The sequence below is a fragment of the Salvelinus namaycush genome, chromosome 3 (assembly GCF_016432855.1).
Source record: "Salvelinus namaycush isolate Seneca chromosome 3, SaNama_1.0, whole genome shotgun sequence".
Lineage (NCBI taxonomy): Eukaryota > Metazoa > Chordata > Actinopteri > Salmoniformes > Salmonidae > Salvelinus > Salvelinus namaycush.
In genome coordinates this window covers 47,298,703-47,320,969 of record NC_052309.1, presented here as the reverse complement: position 1 = coordinate 47,320,969, position 22,267 = coordinate 47,298,703, and the positions used below count along the sequence as shown (strand labels likewise).

The 22,267-nt window shown below is 45.4% G+C and overlaps 1 protein-coding gene across 2 annotated transcripts in view; it reads left to right on the top strand.

Annotated features, from left to right (window-relative positions):
* The window catches only part of LOC120031954 (protein Jade-1-like), a 139,075-nt gene that overhangs the window by 68,442 nt on the left and 48,366 nt on the right, over positions 1-22,267 (top strand). For both annotated transcript variants that reach the window (XM_038977823.1, XM_038977832.1), the window contains exons 5-9: positions 10,111-10,298; positions 12,052-12,263; positions 12,996-13,163; positions 14,745-14,861; positions 20,575-21,192. In XM_038977823.1, coding sequence (XP_038833751.1) covers positions 10,111-10,298; positions 12,052-12,263; positions 12,996-13,163; positions 14,745-14,861; positions 20,575-21,192 — 1,303 coding nt within the window. The remainder of the gene's footprint in view (positions 1-10,110; positions 10,299-12,051; positions 12,264-12,995; positions 13,164-14,744; positions 14,862-20,574; positions 21,193-22,267) is intronic.

The window sequence follows — 22,267 nt, the reverse complement described above, 5'->3', positions numbered from 1 at the left end:
AGTCATATCTGACTGAGGGGGTTGCTATGACTCGCATTAAACACTGTGCCGTTTGTCTATCTCGGCGGGGACTTTACTCTGCTGGGGGAAGATGCTGATGCATCACAGTATCTTTCTGATGATTTCAGTTTCTCTGTCTGTCTAGGTCTTCCGTCTCTAATAATTATCTTCCTCTCCTGCATAGGTCAGGTCAATGTTGCGGCTAGTTAAAAAAAAACACAGACACACACACTAGTGATGCGCAGGTTGAATCATAACCGTGGTCCCAGCGGTTACATCCGCTGGGCGGGCGGGTTTACGGTCATTAAATATTGTGTGGCTGAAGGGCGGGTGGGTGGCGGGCGGGTTGAATAAAGAGAAACAAAACCTTAAGAATTCCTTAATGTATAATTGTGCAATTTTTTATATAGGCTACATTGAGGATTTTATTTTATTTTTGTCTATCTGGTATTACTGCATAAGCCTACATTTTTAGGGTTTAACTGTACAGATAATGCTTTTGGGAAGGGCAGAAAAAGTTCATGTCAATCTGCGGAGGCAAAAAGGAGATTTGTCGAAGTTTAATTCAATAAGACAAAAGCTGCGAAAGGTGAGTTGAAAATAAAGAGAAGGGAGGGACAGAAAAGTAATGTCTGAGAAATATTTGGTGGTGGTAAGAGGATGATAGCAGTGGGATAGATGATGTGATGATTTATGAGACTCTATCCCAATTCGACAGGATTTTGAATAGGGCTATGGCATGTCAAGGGGACTGTAGCCTACTGTTTTAGATGGGTTAAAAGGAAACTAAAATCTGGACATTGACTGACTAACCAGAATAAACTACTGTTTTTGGGTAAACTAAAGTCCTATGATGATACTAGTCCCGTGCGACTCTACATCCCTGTGTTTTGAGAAAATGTCTGAGTTTTACAGGTGTTACTCGCGGTTTGAGCAAGAAAACTAACTGATTCAGTAAATTGAACGAAGTGCTGCGCGTAGTGCATTCGGAAAGTATTCAGACCCCTTGACTTTTTCCACATTTTGTTACGTTATAGCCTTATTCAAAAATTAAATGAAAAATATTCCTCAATCGACAAACAATACCCCATAATGACAAAGCAAAAACAGGCTTGTAGATATTTTTGCAAAGGTAAAAATTTAAATTCATTTAATTTAAATTTTAAAAACTATTACATTTACATAAGTATCAGACCCTTTACTCAGTACTTTGTTGAAGCACCTTTGGCAGCGATTACAGCCTCAAGTCTTCTTGGGTATGACGCTACTAGCTTGGCACACCTGTATTTGGGGAGTTTATCCTATTCTTCTCTGCAGATCCTCTCAAGCTCTGTCAGGTTGGATGGGGAGCGTTGCTGCACAGCTATTTTCAGGTCTCTCCAGAGATGTTCGATCGGGATCAAGTCCGGGCTCTGGCCCTGCCACTCAAGGACATTCGGAGACTGTTCTGGTGAAACCAGAACAGAGAATCTTGTTTCTCATGGTCTGAGAGTTCTTTAGGTGCCAAACTCAAAGCTAGCTTTCATGTGCCTTTTACTGAGGATTAGCTTCAGTCTGGCCATTCTACCATAAAGGCCTGATTGGTGGAGTGCTGCAGAGAGGATTTTCCTTCTGGAATTGTCCTTTTCCTTCTCCCATCTCCACAGAGGAACTCTAGAGCTCTGTCAGAGTGACCATTGGGTTCTTGGTCACCTCCCTGACCAAGGCCCTTCTCCCCCGATTGCTAATTTTGGCCGGGCTGCCAGCTCTAGGATGCACTGTCAATTGTGGGAACTTTATATAGACAGGCAGGTGGGTGCCTTTTCAAACCATGTCCAATCAATTGAATTTACCACTGGTAGACTACAATCAAGTTGTAGAAACATCTCAAGGATGAGCAATGGAAACAGGACGCACCTGAGCTCAATTTCGAGTCTCATAGCAAAGGGTCTGAATACTTATGTAAATAAGGCATTTCTGTTTTGAATTTTTAATACATTTTACCTTGTCAGTATGGGGTATTGTGTGTAGATTGAGGATTTGTTGTAACGTAACAAAATGTGAAAAAGGTCAAGGAGTCTGAATACTTTCAGAAGGCAATGTATGAAGTGCCTACATGTATCGACTTTCACAGTGAATGCTTTCATTTATACGCTTTCTGCAAATTAATTGAACATCGCCAAATGCATCATAAAAAAATTATAACGTACATTCTGGGGTAATAAATAGTGTCAAGAAAAATGATGTGAACCCTTTGGAGTTACCTGGATTTCTGCATAAATTGGTCATCAATTTTGATCTGATCTTCATCCAATTCACAACAATAGTCAAACATAGTGCTCTTAAACTAATAACACACAAATTATTGTATTTTCTTTGTCTATATTGAATACATCATTTAAACATTCACAGTGTAGGTTGGGAAAAGTATGTGAACCCTTAATGACTTGGAGTCAATTGGAGTCAGGAGTCAGCTAACCTGGAGTCAAATCAATGAGAGGAGATTGGAGATGTTGGTTAGAGCTGCCATGCCCTATTAAAAACCCTCACAAAAAAAGAAGCATTGCCTGATGTGAACCATGCCTTGAACAAAATAGGTCTCAGAAGACCTAAGATTAAGAATTGTTGCCTTGCATAAAGCTGGAAAGGGTTACAAAAGTATTTCTAAAAGAAAGTCCACGGTAAGACAAATTGTCTATAAATGGAGAAAGTTCAGCACTGTTGCTACTCTCACTAGGAGTGGCCATCCTGCTAATGAAACTACAGTTGTTGCTTAGAAGGAACACATAACACTGTGTCGAGGGGGGGAAAGGCACAGCACACCAACATCAAAACCTCATCCCAACTGTAAAGTATGGTGGAGGGAGTATCATGGTTTGGAGCTGCTTTGCTGCATCAGGGCCTGGACAGCTAGCTATCATTAACGGAAAAATGAATTCCCAAGTTTATCAAGACATTTTGCAGGAGAATGTTAGACTATCCGTCCGCCAATTGAAGCTCAACAGATGTTGGGTGACTCAACAGGACAACAACCCAAAACACAGAAGTAAATCAACAACAGAATGGCTTGAACAGAAGAAAATATGCCTTCTGGAGTGGCCCAGTCCTGACCTCAACCCGATTTGAGATGCTGTGGCATGACCTCGAGCAGTTCACACCAGACATCCCAAGAATATTGCTGAACTGGAACAGTTTTGTAAAGAGGAATGGTCAAAAATTCCTCCTGACCATTGTGCAGGTCTGATCCGCAAAAACAGAAAACGTTTGGTTGAGGTTATTGCTGCCAAAGGAGGGTCAACCAGTTATTAAATCCAAGGGTTCACATATTTTTTTCCCACCCTGCACTGTGAATGTTTACACGGTGTGTTCAATAAAGACATGAAAAAACGTATAATTGCCTGTGTGTGTTTAGTTTAAGCCGACTGTTTGTCTATTGTTGTGACCTAGATGAAGATCAGATAAAATGTATTGACCAATTTATGCAGAAATCCAGGTATTTCCAAAGGGTTCACATACTTTTTCTTGCCACTGTACATAACCAATGTTCTCTGGTAGTATTAGTCCCTTGCGACGAATAAGCTATAGCCTTAATAGTAACTCCTGCAGAATGAAGCATTCACACCAAATGTAGGAAAAATGTGGACTTTGGAACAGAAGTGGAGAAATATAATTGATTTCTTTCTGCTTGCTCAGTTAGATATCATCTGTAGAGGTGCTGTCTTCATCATAAAAGCCGATCATATTTCAAGCACATAAAATATGCATCGAAACCGGACTGAAATCTTATCAAAACACGTTGGGTCGTTTTGACATATTTTTCCTTACAACCGGTCAAACTAATGTCATTTAGACATTTTCCACAGAAAATCTTTCCGGTTTTTTTGCTTTATTGTATTTTCTCCCCAATACCTAAGCGTCTTTTTTCCCGTGAAAGATGAGAGAGAACTTCTCCAATGTCAACTGGATTGAAGCATTCATTCTATCGCTCTATTACATCATTCTGTTGACTAAGTGTTTATTTAGTCATCTAGGGCAACGTGCAATGACAAAGGAGAAGCTACCTGTATCTAATTATAGACATGTTGACTAACAAATAGCCTACCAAAATGTCTGAAATTATAAGCAGAAACGTATCTACATCAGGCACCCTCTGTCAATTTTTTTTTAGCCGACAACGCATTTTCTATATTTGCAGGTTAGGGTCGGGTGCGGGCCTCAGATTTTCACTTCATCACATATAGTTGGGTGGTTGCGGATGGGTTATCAGCAATTGCAGGCGGGTGCGGGTGAACAAACAGCTGACCCTTGCACCAGAAACACACACACACACACACACACACACACACACAGACATCTAAGCCAGTCCCAGACATGGGTGCCCCTGCCTTTGGCACTCCGGGGTAGGAAGCCCTGCGGAAGCCTGGCCTGATTGTTCCGGTTGGCTGCTCTGTGGATGTAGGTGGGGGTGGGAATGGGGTCATCTGAGGATGAGGGGCAGGGGTGGGCACAGTGGAAAACCTCATACATCCTGGCAGAGTTGGCACTAGAGATTGGGAAAGAGGCATGAAAAGATGGAGATGGGGGGGGGGGTGTATTGTGAGACCAATGCAGAGAAGAAGCGATTTCCCACAGTGTTTTCCTGCAACATTTCAATTTTTACTGTTGTGCTGTTGTAGTTCAGTCTCTTAACATTGTCTAGCACTTGGGTGAAAACTGTGAGTGGGAGTCTCCGCTTTTTCTATTTCCTAACAAACACCAACGTGCACCTGTAAATGACTAGCTTAAGATAGATCTACTGTGTTTTTCCTTCCTCTGACAGAAACAGAACAGAACAGAAACAGAATAGAAACAGGAGCCGGTGTTCCCATGCCTGCTGGTGGCCTTGTCTCTGCCCCCACCGGGTTGAATAAAGCACTGTGCTGTTTCTGTCCCTCTCTGAGAAATGTCATCCACATCAGAGGTGTTGGGGGGTAAACATGTTATCCAGGAAGATGACAAATCAGTGGGTGGTGTTTTGGTCTGAGTCCCAAATGGCACCCTATTCCCTACGTAGTGCCATTTGGGACGTGGTCCTTTTGCACTTGCTGTGGTGTGAAGTACATTTACTGTCTGTTAAACGCGGCGACACGCTTGCAACCTTCTGGTCATGACGTTAGCTCTCCTCATGTCTTCAAGCCACATCCCACCCCTGGTGAAGGTTGCTGGCCTAACTGTGCTGAGAACTGCCCTCGAGGTAGACGTCTAGGATCAGGTTACCCAACACCGAAACTAAATCACAACCATGAGGGGATGATCACATACAGTACCAGTCAACAGTTTGGACACACCTACTCATTCCATGGTTTTTCTTTTATTTTTAGTGTTTTCTACATTGTAGAATAAGAGTGAAGACGACATCAAACTATGAAATAACACACATGGAATCATGAAGTAACCAAAAGTGTTAAACAAATCAAAATATATTTTATATTTGAGATTCTTCAAAGTAGCCATTTTTGCCTTGATGACAGCTTTGCACACTCTTGGCATTCTCTCAACCAGCTTCACCTGGAATGCTTTTCCAACAGTCTTGAAGGAGTTACCACATATGCTGAGCACTTCTTGGCTGCTTTTCCTTCACTCTGCGGTCCAACTCATCTCAAACCATCTCAATTGGGTTGAGGTCGGGTGATTGTGGAGACCAGGTCATCTGATGCAGCACTCCATCACTCTCCTTTTTGGTCAAATAGCCCTGTGTTGGGTCATTGTCCTGTTGAAAAACAAATGATAGTCCCAGTAAGTCCAAACCAGATGGGATGGCATATCGCTGCAAAATGCTGTGGTAGACATGCTGGTTAAGTGTGCCTTGAATTCGAAATAAATCACAGATAGTGTCACCAGCAAAGCACCCCCACACCATCACACCACCTCCTCCATGCTTCACGGTGGGAACCACACATGCAGAGATCATCTGTTCACCTACTCTGTTTCTCACAAAGACATGGCGGTAGGAACCAAAAATGTCAAATTTGAACTCATCAGACCAAAGGACAGATTTCCACCGTTCTAATGTCCATTGCTCGTGTTTCTTGGCCCAAGCAAGTCTCTTCTTATTGGTGTCTTTTAGTAGTTTTTTCTTTGCAGCAATTTGACAATGAAGGCCTGATTTCACGCAGTCTCCTCTGAACAGTTGAAGTTGATATTTGTTACTTGAACTATGTGAATCATTTATTTGGGCTGCAATTTCTGAGATTGGTAACTCTGCTGCAGAGGATCAGTTCATTAGAGGTAACTCTGGGACTTCCTTTCCTGTGGCGGTCCTCATGAGAGCCAGTTTCATCATAGCGCTTGATGGTTTTTGCGACTGCACTTGAAGAAACTTTCAAAGTTCTTGAAATTTTCCACATTGACTGACTTTCATGTCTTAAAGTAATGTACTGTCGTTTCTCTTTGCTTATTTGAGCTGTTCTTGCCATAGTAGGGACTTGGGCTATTACCAAATAGGGCTGTCTTCTGTATACCACCCCTACCTTGTCACAACACAACTGATTGGTTCAAACGCATTAAGAAGGAAAGAAATTCCACAAATTAACTTTTTAAGAAGGCACACCTGTTAATTGAAAGGCATTCCAGGTGACTACCTCATGAAGCTGGTTGAGAGAATGCCGAGTGTGCAAATCTGTCAAGGCAAAGGGTGGCTACTTTGAAGAATCTCAAATATAAAATATATTTTGATTTGTTTTGCGCTTTTGGTTACTACATGATTCCATATGTGTTATTTCATAATTTTGATGTCTTCACTATAATTCTACAATGTAGAAAATAGTAAAAATGAGGAGAAACCCTTGAATGAGTAGGTGTGTCCAAACTTTTGACTGGTACTGTACATTATAAATATAAAACCCTCTATCACTGGTTAGGGGAAACTTCTCTCCCTGAAGTTTGAACCAAGGCCCTGTCCAAACATGTTTTAAAATATGCCATTCGTTTCCTTTTAGAAATCGCTGATCTGTTATGCCATTGGTTAAGAGTTGTGGAAGCTACGCTGTGTGAACCTATCCAATCCTTTCTACATCAGTGATCATCTCAAGGAAGGATGCAACTTTAGAAGTTTTCCAAACAAGGCCGTAGTTGTGTGGGGTAGGAAGACAAAATGAGAGCTGACAGTGTAGCATCCGAAATGTTCCTGTGGGTTGCAGACAGGCTGATGGAGTGAGCTCTCTCTGCTCTGGCCCGGCAACATGCTCGCCCACTTTCCCGTCCCCGGCCAGACCCAGCCGTGACTGGACAGGCTCGGCCCCCGGGCCTGGCGCGTCTGCCACCTGATTGGCTTAGTGGGGGCGGTGGTCAAAGGGGGTCACAAAGGTCTGCTTTGTGCGTCTGCTGCCTGAGATGCTGCTGCCCCTCTATTTTCTCTCTCCACACTAGCCCTCTCTGATTCTATCTCCCGTTCTCCCTCTTCACTCACTAGCACTCCTAACACACTGCCCCTCTTTTGTACAGTAGCTCTCTCTCTCTGAGCCTCGCACGGAGGGTACAGTAGCCGCAAGATACACACACACACACACTCCAGATCCCCCAAGGCCAGTCAGTGTGCAATAAAACCCAAAGCCACATCCCCTCTGGGTCTGGGGTTGCGCGAAGGGAAGCATGTACTGGTGTTTGGTATGGAGGAGCTGAGAGTCTGAAGCCCTTTTGTTGTGTAATTCAGCTCTCCCCCCGCTCTAGATAAATATTCCACAGGGCAAAGAAGGATCAAAGCTGCCTCTGCTGTGAAGCCGGGACTCAAAGGAGAGCGAGGGAATATCCAAATATTTGTTGTTTCCCCACTCGTGTCTTGGGCAATTACCTTCCTTAGACAGGAGTGATGGTAACTTGGAACCTAGGATTTAGTCAATAATATAGCAATGATATAGCTCTGATAGCCTTAGGCCATACTAATGTATAATATATGCTACTTTTATCCTTACGTGACTTACATTTACAGTGAGGGCATACATTTCAGTACATGTGATCACTGCGGGAGTTGAACCCACAATCTTGTCGTTGCTAGCGCCACACTCTTACCAACTAGACCAGTGTTTCCCAACCCTGGTCCTTGAGTACCTTCAACGGTATTCATTTCTATTGCAACCCTGGACAGACACACCTGATTCAACTTGTCCACTAATCGTCAAGCCCTCAATGAGCTGAATGAAGTGTGTTTGTTCAGGGCTACAAAACAAAAAAAAGTGTACTGTTGGGAAACGCTGAACTAGACCACGCGACACCAGACCAGCATGCATTTGTCTGCCAGTGATACCTTTGTAAGGATTGCACAACAACAAAATAACAACAGTTACTACAGCTCCCTTCGTAGTCAGCTTATTGAAGACGTATTTCCAGTTAACTGAAGATGGGTAGCTAGGATACATTTGCCTCTAATTTTACTGTCTGTCCCCTCATGTCTAGAGTTAGTTCTGTCTGGGTTTGTTGTTTCATAATCTCTGTTGACCTGAGTCATCTCGCCCTCCTGCCCACATCGCTGTGACTCCACCCAGTCTGGCAGCCCAGAACAACTCTTTTCCCCCCTCTTCTCTTTCTCTCTGTCCTCTCTTACTGTCTGTCTCTATTTTCTATGTACTCTCCCCTCCCTCCCTCTCGTTCGCTCATTGTTTATGTAGCCTGTGTTCAGGACATGTGACCCTGGCCAGAGAGAACACACCGTTCTCTCACCTCACCCCTGTGGTTTCCCTCCACTTTCACAAGACATCTACAGTCAGCCACTGTACATAGATACACTACGCTGGAAATGATAGAGAAAAAGGAGCATTAGGTTAGCCACCTTCTGCCTGCGTCTCTGCAAACTCCACGAGTGATCACCACTTCAGACAATCCACACTTCCTGTAGCTCTGAACACCTTTAGGCTAGCTGGTCCTGCCTGCGGATTTAATTATAGTTATTGAAGCTGGGGGGGGGGGGGGGGGGGCAGGGCAGTAGAAGGGGGTTATCTAATGAAAAGATAACCTACATAATAAGACACAGCAACTCTGTATGAAAATGTATGGAATGATTCTCTCCCCCGCGTGCGAATGTAAACCACTCACATTTTATATTTTCCTGTTTTGTTTTTTTAGATGGAAATCACAGTGTGTGTGATGGAGGCAACGGGCTGCTAGCAGCAGTAAGGCAGCTGTAGGGGGATTTCTCAGGCCTCACACTATTTGCATGGTTTTACATCAGACGTGTCGGCCAGGGAAGTGGAGGAAGTGTGGAGAGCAAAGTGTTTGTGCGTCCCAAATGGCAACCTATTCCCTATACTGTGCACCACTTTTGACTGAGCACCGCGAGGAATATGGTGCCATTTTTGGACACACAGCGTGCCTGTGTAAACAGCCTGTACACTACCCACCCTCCGACGCAGTGAAGCAGGAGCCATGGTGATGTTGAGGATATGACCTGTTTAAGATTAGAGACTGAATCTGTCATTATCACATCGCTTCCCACTCACTCAAAGGTCACGATTTGAGTACAGGTGGAGGAGATGACGAGGTGTGTGTGTGTGTGTGTGTGTGTGTGTGTGTGTGTGTGTGTGTGTGTGTGTGTGTGTGTGTGTGTGTGTGTGTGTGTGTGTGTGTGTGTGTGTGTGTGTGTGTGTGTGTGTGTGTGTGTGTGTGTTTTTGTTTCTTTGTGCACTGATAGGACTGGAAAACCCTAGGTTGTGTACCGTTCAGTGTACCGTTCACAGGGAGAGTGACACGCTGCTCAGACAGAGAAGATGATTGACTCCAGCTATGCTCCCCCCCCTTGGCCTAGGGCTCCCTGTGTGCTGCTGACATACCCCCATGTCTGGGCAGACCGACACAACACAGGGCCTGTGTATTGAACAGAGGACAGGGAGGTCTGTTAGGGCTGGTCCACTGTAGGAATGTCAGGATGTCACTCCATGGTCCCAAATGGCACCCTGTTCCCTGTATAGTGCACTACTTTTGACCAGAACCCTGGTGGGCCCTGATCAAACGATTCCTTGACTGGCTCATAAGTCCAAGCATGTTTGACCTTCAAAAAATGTTTATATCCTTCACTGTACATGTTTGTCAGTTAATGAAATACAAATGGACTAAAAGTTAAAACGGTTTGTTTTCTCTCGCTCTCTCTCTGTGTGTTGACAGGATGCTACCGGAGGTGGGGCGTATCCCGTTCTACTGGCCTGTGCAGGGCCAAGGCCGGGGGTGTGTGCTGGGCCTGGGGCTGAGCCAGAGGGACATGAAGACCACCGATGAGCCCCACAGTCGCTATGACCTGGATGACATGGACGTGTCCTGGCTGGAGCTGGTCAACCAGGAGTTCAGGGAACTAGGTGAGAGACTTCTTCGAAGTCCCAACCCGGCACCCTTTATAGTGCACTGCTTTTGAGCAGGGTCCATAGGGCTCTGCTGTTTCTATTTTCTATGTACTCTCCCCTCCCTCCCTCCCTCTCGCTCGCGCATTGTTTATGTAGCCTGTGTTCAGGACATGTGAACTATGTAAGGGAATAGGGTTCCATTTGGAATGAGAACCTTCAAATCGACGTCAACAGGACTTTATTAGCCTATCGATTTGTTGCATCTGTTAGTTTGAGCATTTGGTCTAGAATATGACGCAAAAGCTAGTAAAACAACTATCTCACACATTTACTGGGCTAATGTGGATCAGCATTTTACCAGCAATTGTATGACCATCCTGCAGTATGACCGTACTATTGTACCTCTACTCCATTGTGAAAACTTGCGTCCTCAAAACTCAAAACTGCAGACACATTTTAAAGGAGAAAAAGCATGGCACCGAGTGATGGTCTGCCGTTCGCCATCTGGGGCCTGTGGCCAGGGAGGGTTGGTAGTGCTGGTCAGAGTGGTTCATTCTTTCACCGTTCGGTCGGGGTTTTGCAAATTACGGGCCGGCACTCTGTTCAGAGGTGCTAAGTACTCTCGGCTGGCCAACGCCACCGGTGTGTCCGTGCCTTAACACTTCACCCTCTCACACACAGTCCTCCTCTCTACAACTCTACAACTCCACTACTCCTCATCTCTCTTTTATTGTGGAGTAGTGACGTTGGAGAGAGGAGTTTTGGGGGTCAGAAGGGTGCGCCTCCCTGCACTCTGTCCACACAGAGGGATCTTCCCACTGTTGAGCCCAGTCTCTATCAACCAATCAACCGCTCTCTGGCTGGCTGGCCTGGGCTACTGTAGCTGACCCTGAAGCTCACTCTCTCTCCACATCACAGACCCAGTTTATTTACAATCTGATCTTGTGCTCATAGATAAGAAATATAATTGCATTTTTAAATCCCTCAGGCCCGGGCTTATTTACGCTGCTTTTTAAATAGTTTTTCCTCAAATGGGTTGCTTCTCATAACCCCAATGTCTAGACCAAACAAGCACTTGCTTGTTGCCGGGTTATAGTATAATGCCATATCGCAACACCGATAGGCTGATACAGCATGCTCCATCTTTTATTTTGATCTCTCTCTCTCTCGCGCTTTACCACCATCCCTCACTCCATTTCTCTTTCTCTCGCTCTCTCTCTTTTCCCCACATGAAGTTATGTACTTACACACACACGTGTTCCCACTGAAATGTTTGTTCCTCTAGCCTCTCCCTATTTACAAGATGTAAATGTCACAGGCTCCGAAGTGAATGGTTAACTAAACTCAGCTTCTTCCTGGTTTGCTTTTAAAAACAACTCTTTAATCACTGAACACTGTACAGTATGTAACCCATGGGAGTCCTTTTCCCAGTACTTATAAAACATGGTCTGACACATGGCCGTTTGCTTTCGGCTGTGGCTGTTAGAATTTGGCAAGAATCCGAAGAAGTACAAGATCAATTTATAGCCAGGGTTTAATAGTACAAAATGTTCTGCGAATGAAAGACAAACAGTTGAGTTAAACACAAAACGCGTGCCAATCGAGTTACTTGAGTCCGATATAAATTCCCATAGGTGACGGCTTAGCCTTAGCCATGTGACTAACTGTGACCCTTCACTAGACCCTCTGTTCCTTCTCTCCCAAATGTATGACTCTGACCTGACCCTCTGTGTCTGACCCTCTGTGACACTGACCCTCCCTCCCTCAGCGCTGCCGGAGCTGGACGAGCTGACCATGGAGCGTGTTCTGGTGGAGCTGGAGAGCCAGTGTGAGGAGAACATGCAGCAGGCCATAGAGACGGAGGAGGGCCTGGGCATCGAGTACGACGAGGACGTGGTGTGCGACGTGTGCCGGTCCCCCGAGGGAGAAGACGGCAACGAGATGGTCTTCTGTGACAAGTGCAACATCTGCGTACATCAGGTACAGATGAGGGTTGGGTGGAGGTGGGATATTTTACTGGGTGAAGAGGAGGGGACAATTAGAAGTTGTAGGGATATTAAGAGTTTCCTGTCTTTTGAAAGAGGGTGTACGTGTTTAGTGAGCGTTAAGTCTGTTTGGGCAGTATTACGGGTGTTTTTGGGGGTCAGGATGCGATTGGGGATGGGGGGGGGATTTGTAGTTATTTTGGGTCATGGAAAGATTTACATAAAGGTCAAAGGTGGTAATTTAGGTTTGTTTATAGTTGTGGGGAGAAATTAGATACTCTACTCATGTATTTCTTTGACTACTTACCTCCAACTGTCAGATCATACAGAAACTCTCCCTGAACATGGGATTCTGGGTATTTGACGACTATAAACAGCAAGAAAAACACATCCCAGAAATAGAAACATCAACTTCATGTTTTTAGTTTTTTAGACTGGAGTTTTTTCTTTATTGGGTGGAATGGTGTTAATTGGTTTGACAATCCCCTGACAGTTATACAGCTCTATCAACCTCCTCCGTTCACCACTGTTTTGACATGTTTGAAAATAGTCCCTCATCCTCTCCATCTCCTCCCAACCCCTCTCTTCCCCCCTCTCTCCATCTCCTCTTTCCCTCTCCTCTCCCTCTCTCCTCCATCTCCACCACCGTCTTTCCCTTTCCCCCACCCCTCCGTCTCGCCTCCCTCCCTCTCTCACTCTCCTCCCCCATCCCTCTGTCTCTCCCCAGGCGTGTTATGGGATCCTGAAGGTCCCACAGGGGAACTGGCTGTGCCGAACCTGCGCCCTGGGGGTGCAACCCAAATGTCTGCTGTGCCCCAAGAGAGGCGGAGCCCTGAAGCCCACCCGCAGTGGAACCAAGTGGGTCCACGTCAGCTGTGCCTTATGGATCCCCGAGGTGAGCCCACTGGGCACACACACCTGCACAGAGACACACATGCACATACGCATACATATTCATACGCACCCCCACATTATACACATGCACACACACATTTATAGACCTTCAATACATGCAATCATATGAATGATTAATATATATGCAAATACACACGCTCCCACTCCTAAACAAGACAAGCACACACACACACCTTGAGCATCAACATTACTGGGACAATAAGACAAATGTGGTTACGCTAAGGCCCGCTGCTCAAACCGGCGTGAAGCGCTTAGGTCCCTGTTAATGAAGTGCCTTTTGGTGTCCTGAACCCTTTTAGCAATAATTGAATTCTGTCACATTGATTGGACTAATTCTTATTGTTGTTCTTGCTTGTTTTACTTCCCCCACCAACGTCTTTGAAAGGAAATTAATTTGCGTCCTGCTTGCTCGCTCGCTCTCTCTCTCTCTCTCTCTCTCTCTCTCTCTCTCTCTCTCTCTCTCTCTCTCTCTCTCTCTCTCTCTCTCTCTCTCTCTCTCTCTCTCTCTGCACTAAAGACACAGGCAGAGAGGGGTAGTTAATAAGAAGCTGTGGCGGAGATGGGAATTTCATAGGCGTCAGGGGGGCTTTCAGCTTTGAGAGGGTCCGGCATCAGCTGAGGCTGTATCTCTCTCACTTAGACTTCAAATGCTCGAACCTCTCGCCGTTCTACACCTCTCTCCGCAACCCTCCAAACCCCCTCACCCCTCCTCCGCCCTTATTCCAAAATAAGGCCAACTTCAATTTTCCGCCTTTCCTTCAGGCTCTTGATTTCCTCCTCATTTCCAGTTGTCACTTTTAAATGAAAGCTTTTCATTGCATTTTGGTAATGTGAACTAATTGGAGCCGGAATAAGGGGAAAGAGCGATTTTTGAAAAGTAAGGCGTGCGCGCGCACACACACTCAGAGAAAGACACTTGGAAAGAGACCCAGTCCTCCATCTTGAGAGTTGAAGACTCTTGGATATCCTAATCAAGAGAGGACAAAAGCTAGGGAGGGGAAGGAAGATGGTGATGCCTGCGTAGAGCGAGAGAGCATAGCCCTCCACTCTGTGTGAAAGGCCTGGTTCAATGGCTGCAATCAGAATGGGGGAGGATTCACGCAGCATTTCATGGACTATCAGGGAGAGGAGGGGATGGAGGAAGTCCGGATTGTCTGCCAGTTATTAGGGCCTGGGCATGAAGGATGAGGCCTTTACAGAAATACTCTTTTCAGATAGAGGAATATGAATGTGGGGGAATGAATGTCGGAAGCTGGGCGGAAGGGAAGAGCCCTTCAAGGGATGACACTGGGCTCTAGGAATATAGACTTCGCAGAGAATGTGACATTCAGTGAAAGAACTACTTCCAACCTCAAAGTCTGTATTAACGTCTGTGAAGCAAAGTGCTTGATGAGCATCTGTCAAAACTGTTCTGTGTGTATTAATGTCTTGTAAGACACATCTGTTTTGTGTGTGTGTGTGTGTGTGTGTGTGTGTGTGTGTGTGTGTGTGTGTGTGTGTGTGTGTGTGTGTGTGTGTGTGTGTGTGTGTGTGTGTGTGTGTGTGTGTGTGTGTTATCTAGGTGAGTATAGGCTGCCCGGAGAAGATGGAGCCCATTACCAAGGTGTCCCACATCCCCTCCAGCCGCTGGGCCCTGTTCTGCAGCCTGTGTCGAGAACACACAGGCACCTGCATACAGGTGAGACACACACATTACCAGAAAACACCACTTTACTGCACCAGTACACACAATAGTATCGCCAGACAGATGCATTTCTACACAACATTCTATACACACAAGCGCACACACACACACACACACACACACAGTAAGCCCCCCTTTTTCATATTAGCATTTCAGTGCACCTGCGGGTGTTAAAGATGCCATGAAGGTGTGATAAGGAGTTCTTCATTTTAATTTAATTTAAGTTTCTCATTAGCAGCACATACGTGACCCACCATCTATTTTCGGTCTTATGTTTAAAAAAAAAAAAAAAAAGGGGGGGGAAATGTATTTAGAAAAGTAACACTTTAACCAAATTCCCCAAAAGGATTCTTGTTCTCACCAAGTTACCCCTTTAGGCAAACCATTTACAGTATTAAATTGCCTGTTCTTGTATAATAAATATAACCTTTCACATTGAACAGCTACAGTGCCGCTCTTTGTGTTGGCCCATGTAGCATCGTTCTGAGGCTTTAGACCCACCCATCCCTTAAAGAATTCACAATAGAACACATGCGACTGTGGCCATGTGCTGAAGCAGTGAGGTAGTGCTTAAAAAAACGAAGATAAGTGCTGAAGGTGGTAGCCTACATTTAGGAAAACGTCAAACACCACAAGGTCAAGACAATATCTAGACCTAGGCCTATATCATAAGATAATTTCAGTAACTTTGATTCAGGTTACGATATGAACAAACTAATCTAGCCTGAGCGCATACTGTACATTCGGAGGTATTCAGACCCCTTGACTTTTTCCACGTTTTGTTACGTTACAGCCTTATTCTAAAATGGGTTAAATAAAAAAATAAATAGGCCCTCCTCAATCTACACATAATACCCCATAATGACAAAGTGAAAAACTGGTTTTTAGAAAGGTTTGCAAATGTATTAAAAATAAAAAGGTATTCAGACCCTTTGATATGAGACTTGAAATTCAGCTCAGGTGCATCCTGTTTCTATTGATTATCCTTGAGATGTTTCTACAACTTGAATGGAGTCCACCTGTGGTAATTCAATTGATTGGACATGATTTGGGAAGGCACACACCTGTCTGTGTAAGGTCCTACAGTTGACAGTGCATGTCAGAGCAGAAACCAAGCCATGAGGTCGAAGGAATTGTCTGTAGAGCTTCGAGACAGGATTGTGTCAAAGCACAGATCTGGGGAAGGGTACCAAAACAATTCTGCAGCGTTGATGATCCCTAAGAACACAGTGGCCTCCGTCATTGTTAAATGGAAGAAGTTTGGAACCACTAAGACTCTTCCTAGAGCTGGCCACTCGGCCAAACTGAGCAATCAGGGGAGAAGTGCCTTGGTCAGGGAGGTGACCAAGAACCCAATGGTCACTCTGACAGGGCTCCAGAGTTCTTCTATGGAGATGGGAGAACCTTCCAGAAGGATAATCATCTCAACAGCACTCCAACAATCAGGCCTTTATGGTAGATTGGCCAGACGGAAGCCACTCCTCAGTAAAAGGGACATTTCAGCCTGCTTGGAGTTTGCCAAAAGGAACCTAACGGACTCAGACCATGTGAAACAAGATTCTCTGGTCTGATGAAACCAATATTCTTTGGCCTGAATGCCAAGCGTCACGTCTGGAGGAAACCTGGCACCATCCCTACGGCGAAGCATGGTGGCAGCGTCATGCTGTGGGGATGTTTTTCAGCGGCAGATACTGGGAGACTAGTCAGGATCGAGGGAAAGATGAACGGAGCAAAGTACAGAGATCCTTGATGAAAACCTGCTCCAGAGCGCTCAGGACCTCAGACTGGGGCAAAGGTTCACCTTCCAACAGGACAACGACTCTAAGCACACAGCCAAGACAATGCAGGAGTGGCTTCGGGACACGTCTCAATGTCCTTGAGTGGCCCAGCCAGAGCCCGGACTTGAACCCGATCGAACATCTCTGGAGAGACCTGAAAATAGCTGTGCAGCAACGCTCCCCATCCAACCTGACAGAGCTTGAGAGGATCTGCAGAGAAGAATAGGAGAAACTCCCCAAATCCAGGTGTGCCAAGCTTGTAGCGTCATACCCGAGAAGACTCGAGGCTGTAATCGCTGCCAAAGGTGCTTCAACAAAGTACGCCGTAAAGGTTCTGGATACTTATGTAAATGTGTTTTGAGTTTATTTAGAATACATTTGCAAAAAATGTTTAAAACAGTTTTTGCTTTGTCGTTATGGGGTATTGTGTGTAGATTGATTTATTTCATTTGTAGAATAAGGCTGTAGCGTAATGTGGAAAAAGTCAAGGAGTTTGAATACTTTAAGAATGTACTGTATATCTGTCCTGCCCTTTGACAGGACAAGGAGGAAGGACATCAACATTGCACAGCAGCTGAAACATAGTGACATCTGAGTGAAACCTCCTTAGCCGCAACAACACCAGGCTCCAGACAATTAAAACTATAAAGGAGGAAAGCAGACAAAAATAGACAAGACATTAAAACCTTGCATACCAGCAATAACATTCATTGACTCCCAAACAATAAGCTCGAAGTACAAAGACAAACTACCTGAAGTCTTGCGTGTTCACCCTCAATCATCTCCTTGTACTAGTAGCGGAGAGCAGGTTTATGCTGAAAGACACATTCCCTCAAAATAGGCCCTTGGAATTCTAATTAGCATAATAAAACAATCCCCATAATAATCTGTCGGTTTCAGCTAGAGATATTTGTTTTTTTTGCATTGGATGCGTCTCAATCCACCCCAACCGTCGATGTCGCACCTTCCCATCTGCGGTGAAATGTGACAGAGCTAGAGCAGTGTTTGTAAGACCATGAGACATCCCAAAAATCGTCTGTAGCGTCTGAATGGTTTGGCCTCTATGTTAAGATGAGACTCTCGTGAACACGTCCAAGTCAGTTGTTTTGCTCTAGGACTCCCACACGCCTCAAGACTCATCTTAAGGTCCCCCGGTACCAATTGAAAACATTTATGGAAGTATATTTGGAGACTGTTTAGTGTCAAAAATAAGGGGTTAAATATATGTGCAAAATAAATAAATGTTTCCTGATCTTTCTTATATCGCTCAGATATACTGTAGGACTGACACTTCGGAACAAAAGTCCCAAAAATAAATTAAAGGGAAGATCCGTTTCATGTGGTTAATCTGTTATTCAATGCGTTTGTATTGGCAGTAAGGCCAAAACTAATTTGTCATCAAATAATTAAAACACTTTATATATATATAGATATCCACTTTCGAGGGCTCTTAAAATTCAAATAGCTAAATTATCCTTGGTATGACTTTCTTAAAACAATTCCATACAGCTTAGTAGAACCCCCCCATCCTCCCCCTTAGACTCTTATGGGTTTAAACATTAATTAATTCATGCCCTATAGCTTGTTATTTCCCGTTGATTGCTACAGCTGTATTAAAATGCCCTGTGCACGCTTAACCTGCTTCCATTCCAATAATGTCAATGAAGACACAAGATAACTAGCTAGATTTAGCAAACATTTAGTTTCTTAATTACCAACTGGCTAGATGTAAATTGTATTAATTTAGCTAGCCAGCTAGTTGTACATGCAAATAAAAAACAGTAGCTAGCTATTTAGGTATAATTTCATCGTGGCTATCTAGCTAGCCAACTTAGCATGTCCCTATAACGTAACATGCGGTCTGATTAGCTTGCTAATTGATTTGTGTTCGCGCCACAGTGGCTATTTTCGGTAGCTAGCTAGATAAACATGAATGACAAACTGGCAAACATGAAAAAGATTATCACATCCTCAATCAAAATTAACAGCAGAATGCAACTGGCCAACTCAGCTAGCCATGTAAACAGTGGCTCGTTGCGGGACGAAGCAAACTAGAACGGTACCTGTATGCAACTGTCTAGCTAACTAGCTAGCCATATAGCGAACAATATCTAGCAATGAAAACAACTGTTTGATTCAATTGAGATAGCTACATGTATATATGTTATCATCTTGCCATTTTAACTGTAGACTCTTACTTGTGTATGGATTATGATGGTTCACGGAATACTGAACAAATCCCCAGATAGCAAGCTGGGCCCGTTTTGAGACCAAACAGCTGAAATGGCTACACTAACTAACCACAAGTGTGTGTATTCAGTGAATTGCTGTCTGACAAATTATGATTGATGTTTTATTGGAGGATTATTATATTCAAATACTCACCTTTTTAAAAAAAAAAAAATTATGTAGCTCATCAATTAGTATGTGTCCCAAATGGCATCCTATCCCCTACATAACGCACTACTTTAAGTGCACTATATATGGAATAGGGTGCCATTTGGGACGTATTCTAAGGCTATGGTCCCATAACGTTGATATGTCCAGGAAGGGTGCAGTGAAGCAGCAGCGCTCGTACTGTATCTGTATCCACTATCCACCAGACAGTGTGATATATTTGGACTGAAAATAACTACTTCCATTTATTGTTTAGCGGACTGACAATGGGAGTCAGTGTGGGGAGCTGGTATTGAGGGCATTACCAAGCTGCAGGGTGAAGAGATGAGGAATAGTGATTTCCAGTTCTGGCTTATCTCTCTCGCCTCATCATGGCAGACAAAGCTGTATGGGCTCTCAGGAGAGAGGCACTGAGAGAGACAGCCACTGAGACAAGTGGAATACTCTACTGTGATGAAGAGAGAAAGCATGGAAAGGGAGAGTCAGAGCCACAAGTTCTCCTCTCTGCTTCAGTGATGGGAGTGCGTTGGGCCTCTGGAGAACAGCGCGAGAGAGGAAGAGGCAGAGAGAGAGAGGGAGGGATAAAGAGAGAGAATGGGCACAGGAGAGGGCCGGAGTGACAAGTGGGCTGTGATATCTTCTGTGAGTTGGGCCTCTGTAGACAGAGCGAAAGAAAGGGAAAGAGGGAGGGAGGGCGCGACAGAGAAGAGCCAGTTCCCAGGCAGCTACAGGGACACCTTGGCTTTGTCCCACATGGCACCCTATTCCCTACATAGTGCAGTATGGGTGTCCCTGTGGGTCCCGGTCAAAAGTACTGCACTAGATAGGGAATAGGGTACCGTTCGGGGCGCAGACCCTGAGCTGAGCAGGCCTGTCATTGTCATCCCAGGCCCTTAGAGAATGTGGGCCTCTTGTTCTGCTGCTCTCTGATGGCATGGAAAACACTGCTATCCCCCATCCTCCCCTCATCCCCTCATGAGACCTCTCCCAGAGGCAGTCTTTGGTGAGGTCTGAAATGGATAGGCCTGAGGAAAGGCAACAACAGAGGTTTGATTTTTAGACTGCGGTTGTAATGTAGGGAGGCACGGACAGATCAGGGTTCGCTTGTTGTTCTCTGTGGCTTCTGATACTTATAGGAACCAAGATTTTATTTTGATCGTGTTGCCCTCAGGTGAGGAGATAGCGGAGCTCCTGTTTGTCTGGGGTAGACAGGATAGAGGCAGACAGAGGAAATTTAGCAGAACACTAATTTCTCTGAACACGATCTCTGTCACGCATATTTCTCTCTGTGGTGGCAGAGGAAGGAGTTGGGACAGTAATGCGGAGCAGTCATTACCATGTTTGTGAAGACAACATCATCAGAGACCAACTATTATTTCCCCTACAGATTGTGGGACTGAGTACCCGTCTTCTGTATGCGTGTTTAACAACTCTGAAGCGGTGTTTGATGTGACACTCATATTTGAAACTTGTCTTTCCTTTACTCCCTTGTGCTTCCTCACCTCACTCCCTCTTCCTCCCTCCCTCCCCAGTGCTCCATGCCGTCCTGCATTGTGGCCTTCCACGTGACTTGCGCCTTTGACCATGGCCTTGAGATGCGCACCATCCTGGCGGAGAACGATGAAGTGCGCTTCAAATCCTACTGCCTGGAGCACAGCAGCACTACCGCCTCCGGCAACAGTAACAACACCATGGCCGGCAACAGTAACCACACCAACAACGCTGGTGCCAGCAGCAAACCAGACTGGGCTGGACACGGCAACGACCACAGAGCCTCCGTAACTGCGCCGGACCACCACCAAGCGACCAGCGAGCTGCCGCCGTCAGAGCGGCCGCTGCCGCCTGTGGAGCGTCCAGACCGGGACCAGATAGAGCGGGAGAAGGCCAGCCAGCGCAAACAGAAGCTACAGGAGCTGGAGGACGAGTTCTACCGCCTGGTGGACCCCAAAGACGTGGCGGAGAGCCTGGGCCTGCCGGACGCCCACGTGGACTTCCTGTACCAGTTCTGGAAGCTGAGGAGGAAGTCCAACTTCAACCGTCCTCTGGTGACGTTGAAGAGAGACGAGGTAGATAACCTGGCGCAGCAGGAGCAGGACGTGCTGTACCGACGCCTCAAACTGTTCACACACCTACGCCAGGACCTAGAGAGGGTGAGTGGCTGGCCCGGGGAGGTGGGGACAATGTGAGTGTGTGTCGTTTGTTGTTATAATGACATGTATGTGCGTTGGTCTGTCTGTCTGTCCAGCTGTATGACATCCATTGGGCAGACGGTGAAAGGGCTACATTTGCAATGTAGTCATTTAGCAGACAATCTTATCCAGAGCAACTTACAGTTGTGCGTCCATCTTAGGATAGCTAGGTGAGACAACCACTTGTCACAGTTATAGTAAGTCCATTTTTCCTCAGTAAAGTAGCTATCAGCAAAGTCGGTGCTAGTAATAAAAATTTAAAAAAGGAGATTTTCCGTAAAGATACTTTACGTCTGTTAGGCTTTATACCGGAATGATGTTTCAGTAACACTCACACCAACTCTGTCCATAATGTAGTTTGACTGAGACCAGGGGTAGCCTGCCCTGTGCTATCCGCTCAGGATGCCCCGTGCAGCCTCCCAGAGGAAAACAATCAGGGGCTACATCAGGCAAGGCTCCAGGAAAGTATGTTGTATAGAGTGGAGAGAGGTAGGCAGCTAACTAGGTCCAAATGGCCGATTAATTACCAGGATGGAGAGGGAGGCTGAGCAGAGCAGACAGACTCAGTGGTCCCCTGAGACACAAACGGGCACATACACGCACACGTACACATACAACCTCGCGCGCACACAGACACACCAAAAAAAAGACGCATATACACACACGCCGCGCACACACACCCTCTGTGGTAAAGGCGGATCGATGTGTCCAGAGCTCCTCTTTCATTCGGGGCCCGCCACTTAGCCACGGGGCCTTTAGATTAAGTGATGTCCGTGTTTGTCACGCAGTTGCTGCCGATCCCATTTCCCTTCTATAGACCTCCCTCCTGAGTCCTGCCACTGCAGGAACATGCGTGGGCCGGGCCTTATCAGGTTATCGCAGCTCTCTATATGCTGCAATGCACAACGCTGTCAATGTGCTTGAGTCCCCCCACGCCACAGTACAAAGAATAACAAAAACACGAGAAGGTACTATTTTATTTATCCATTGAAGTCTTAATTGAGTGGTTTTGGTGGTTATAATTAAGTTCGGGGAC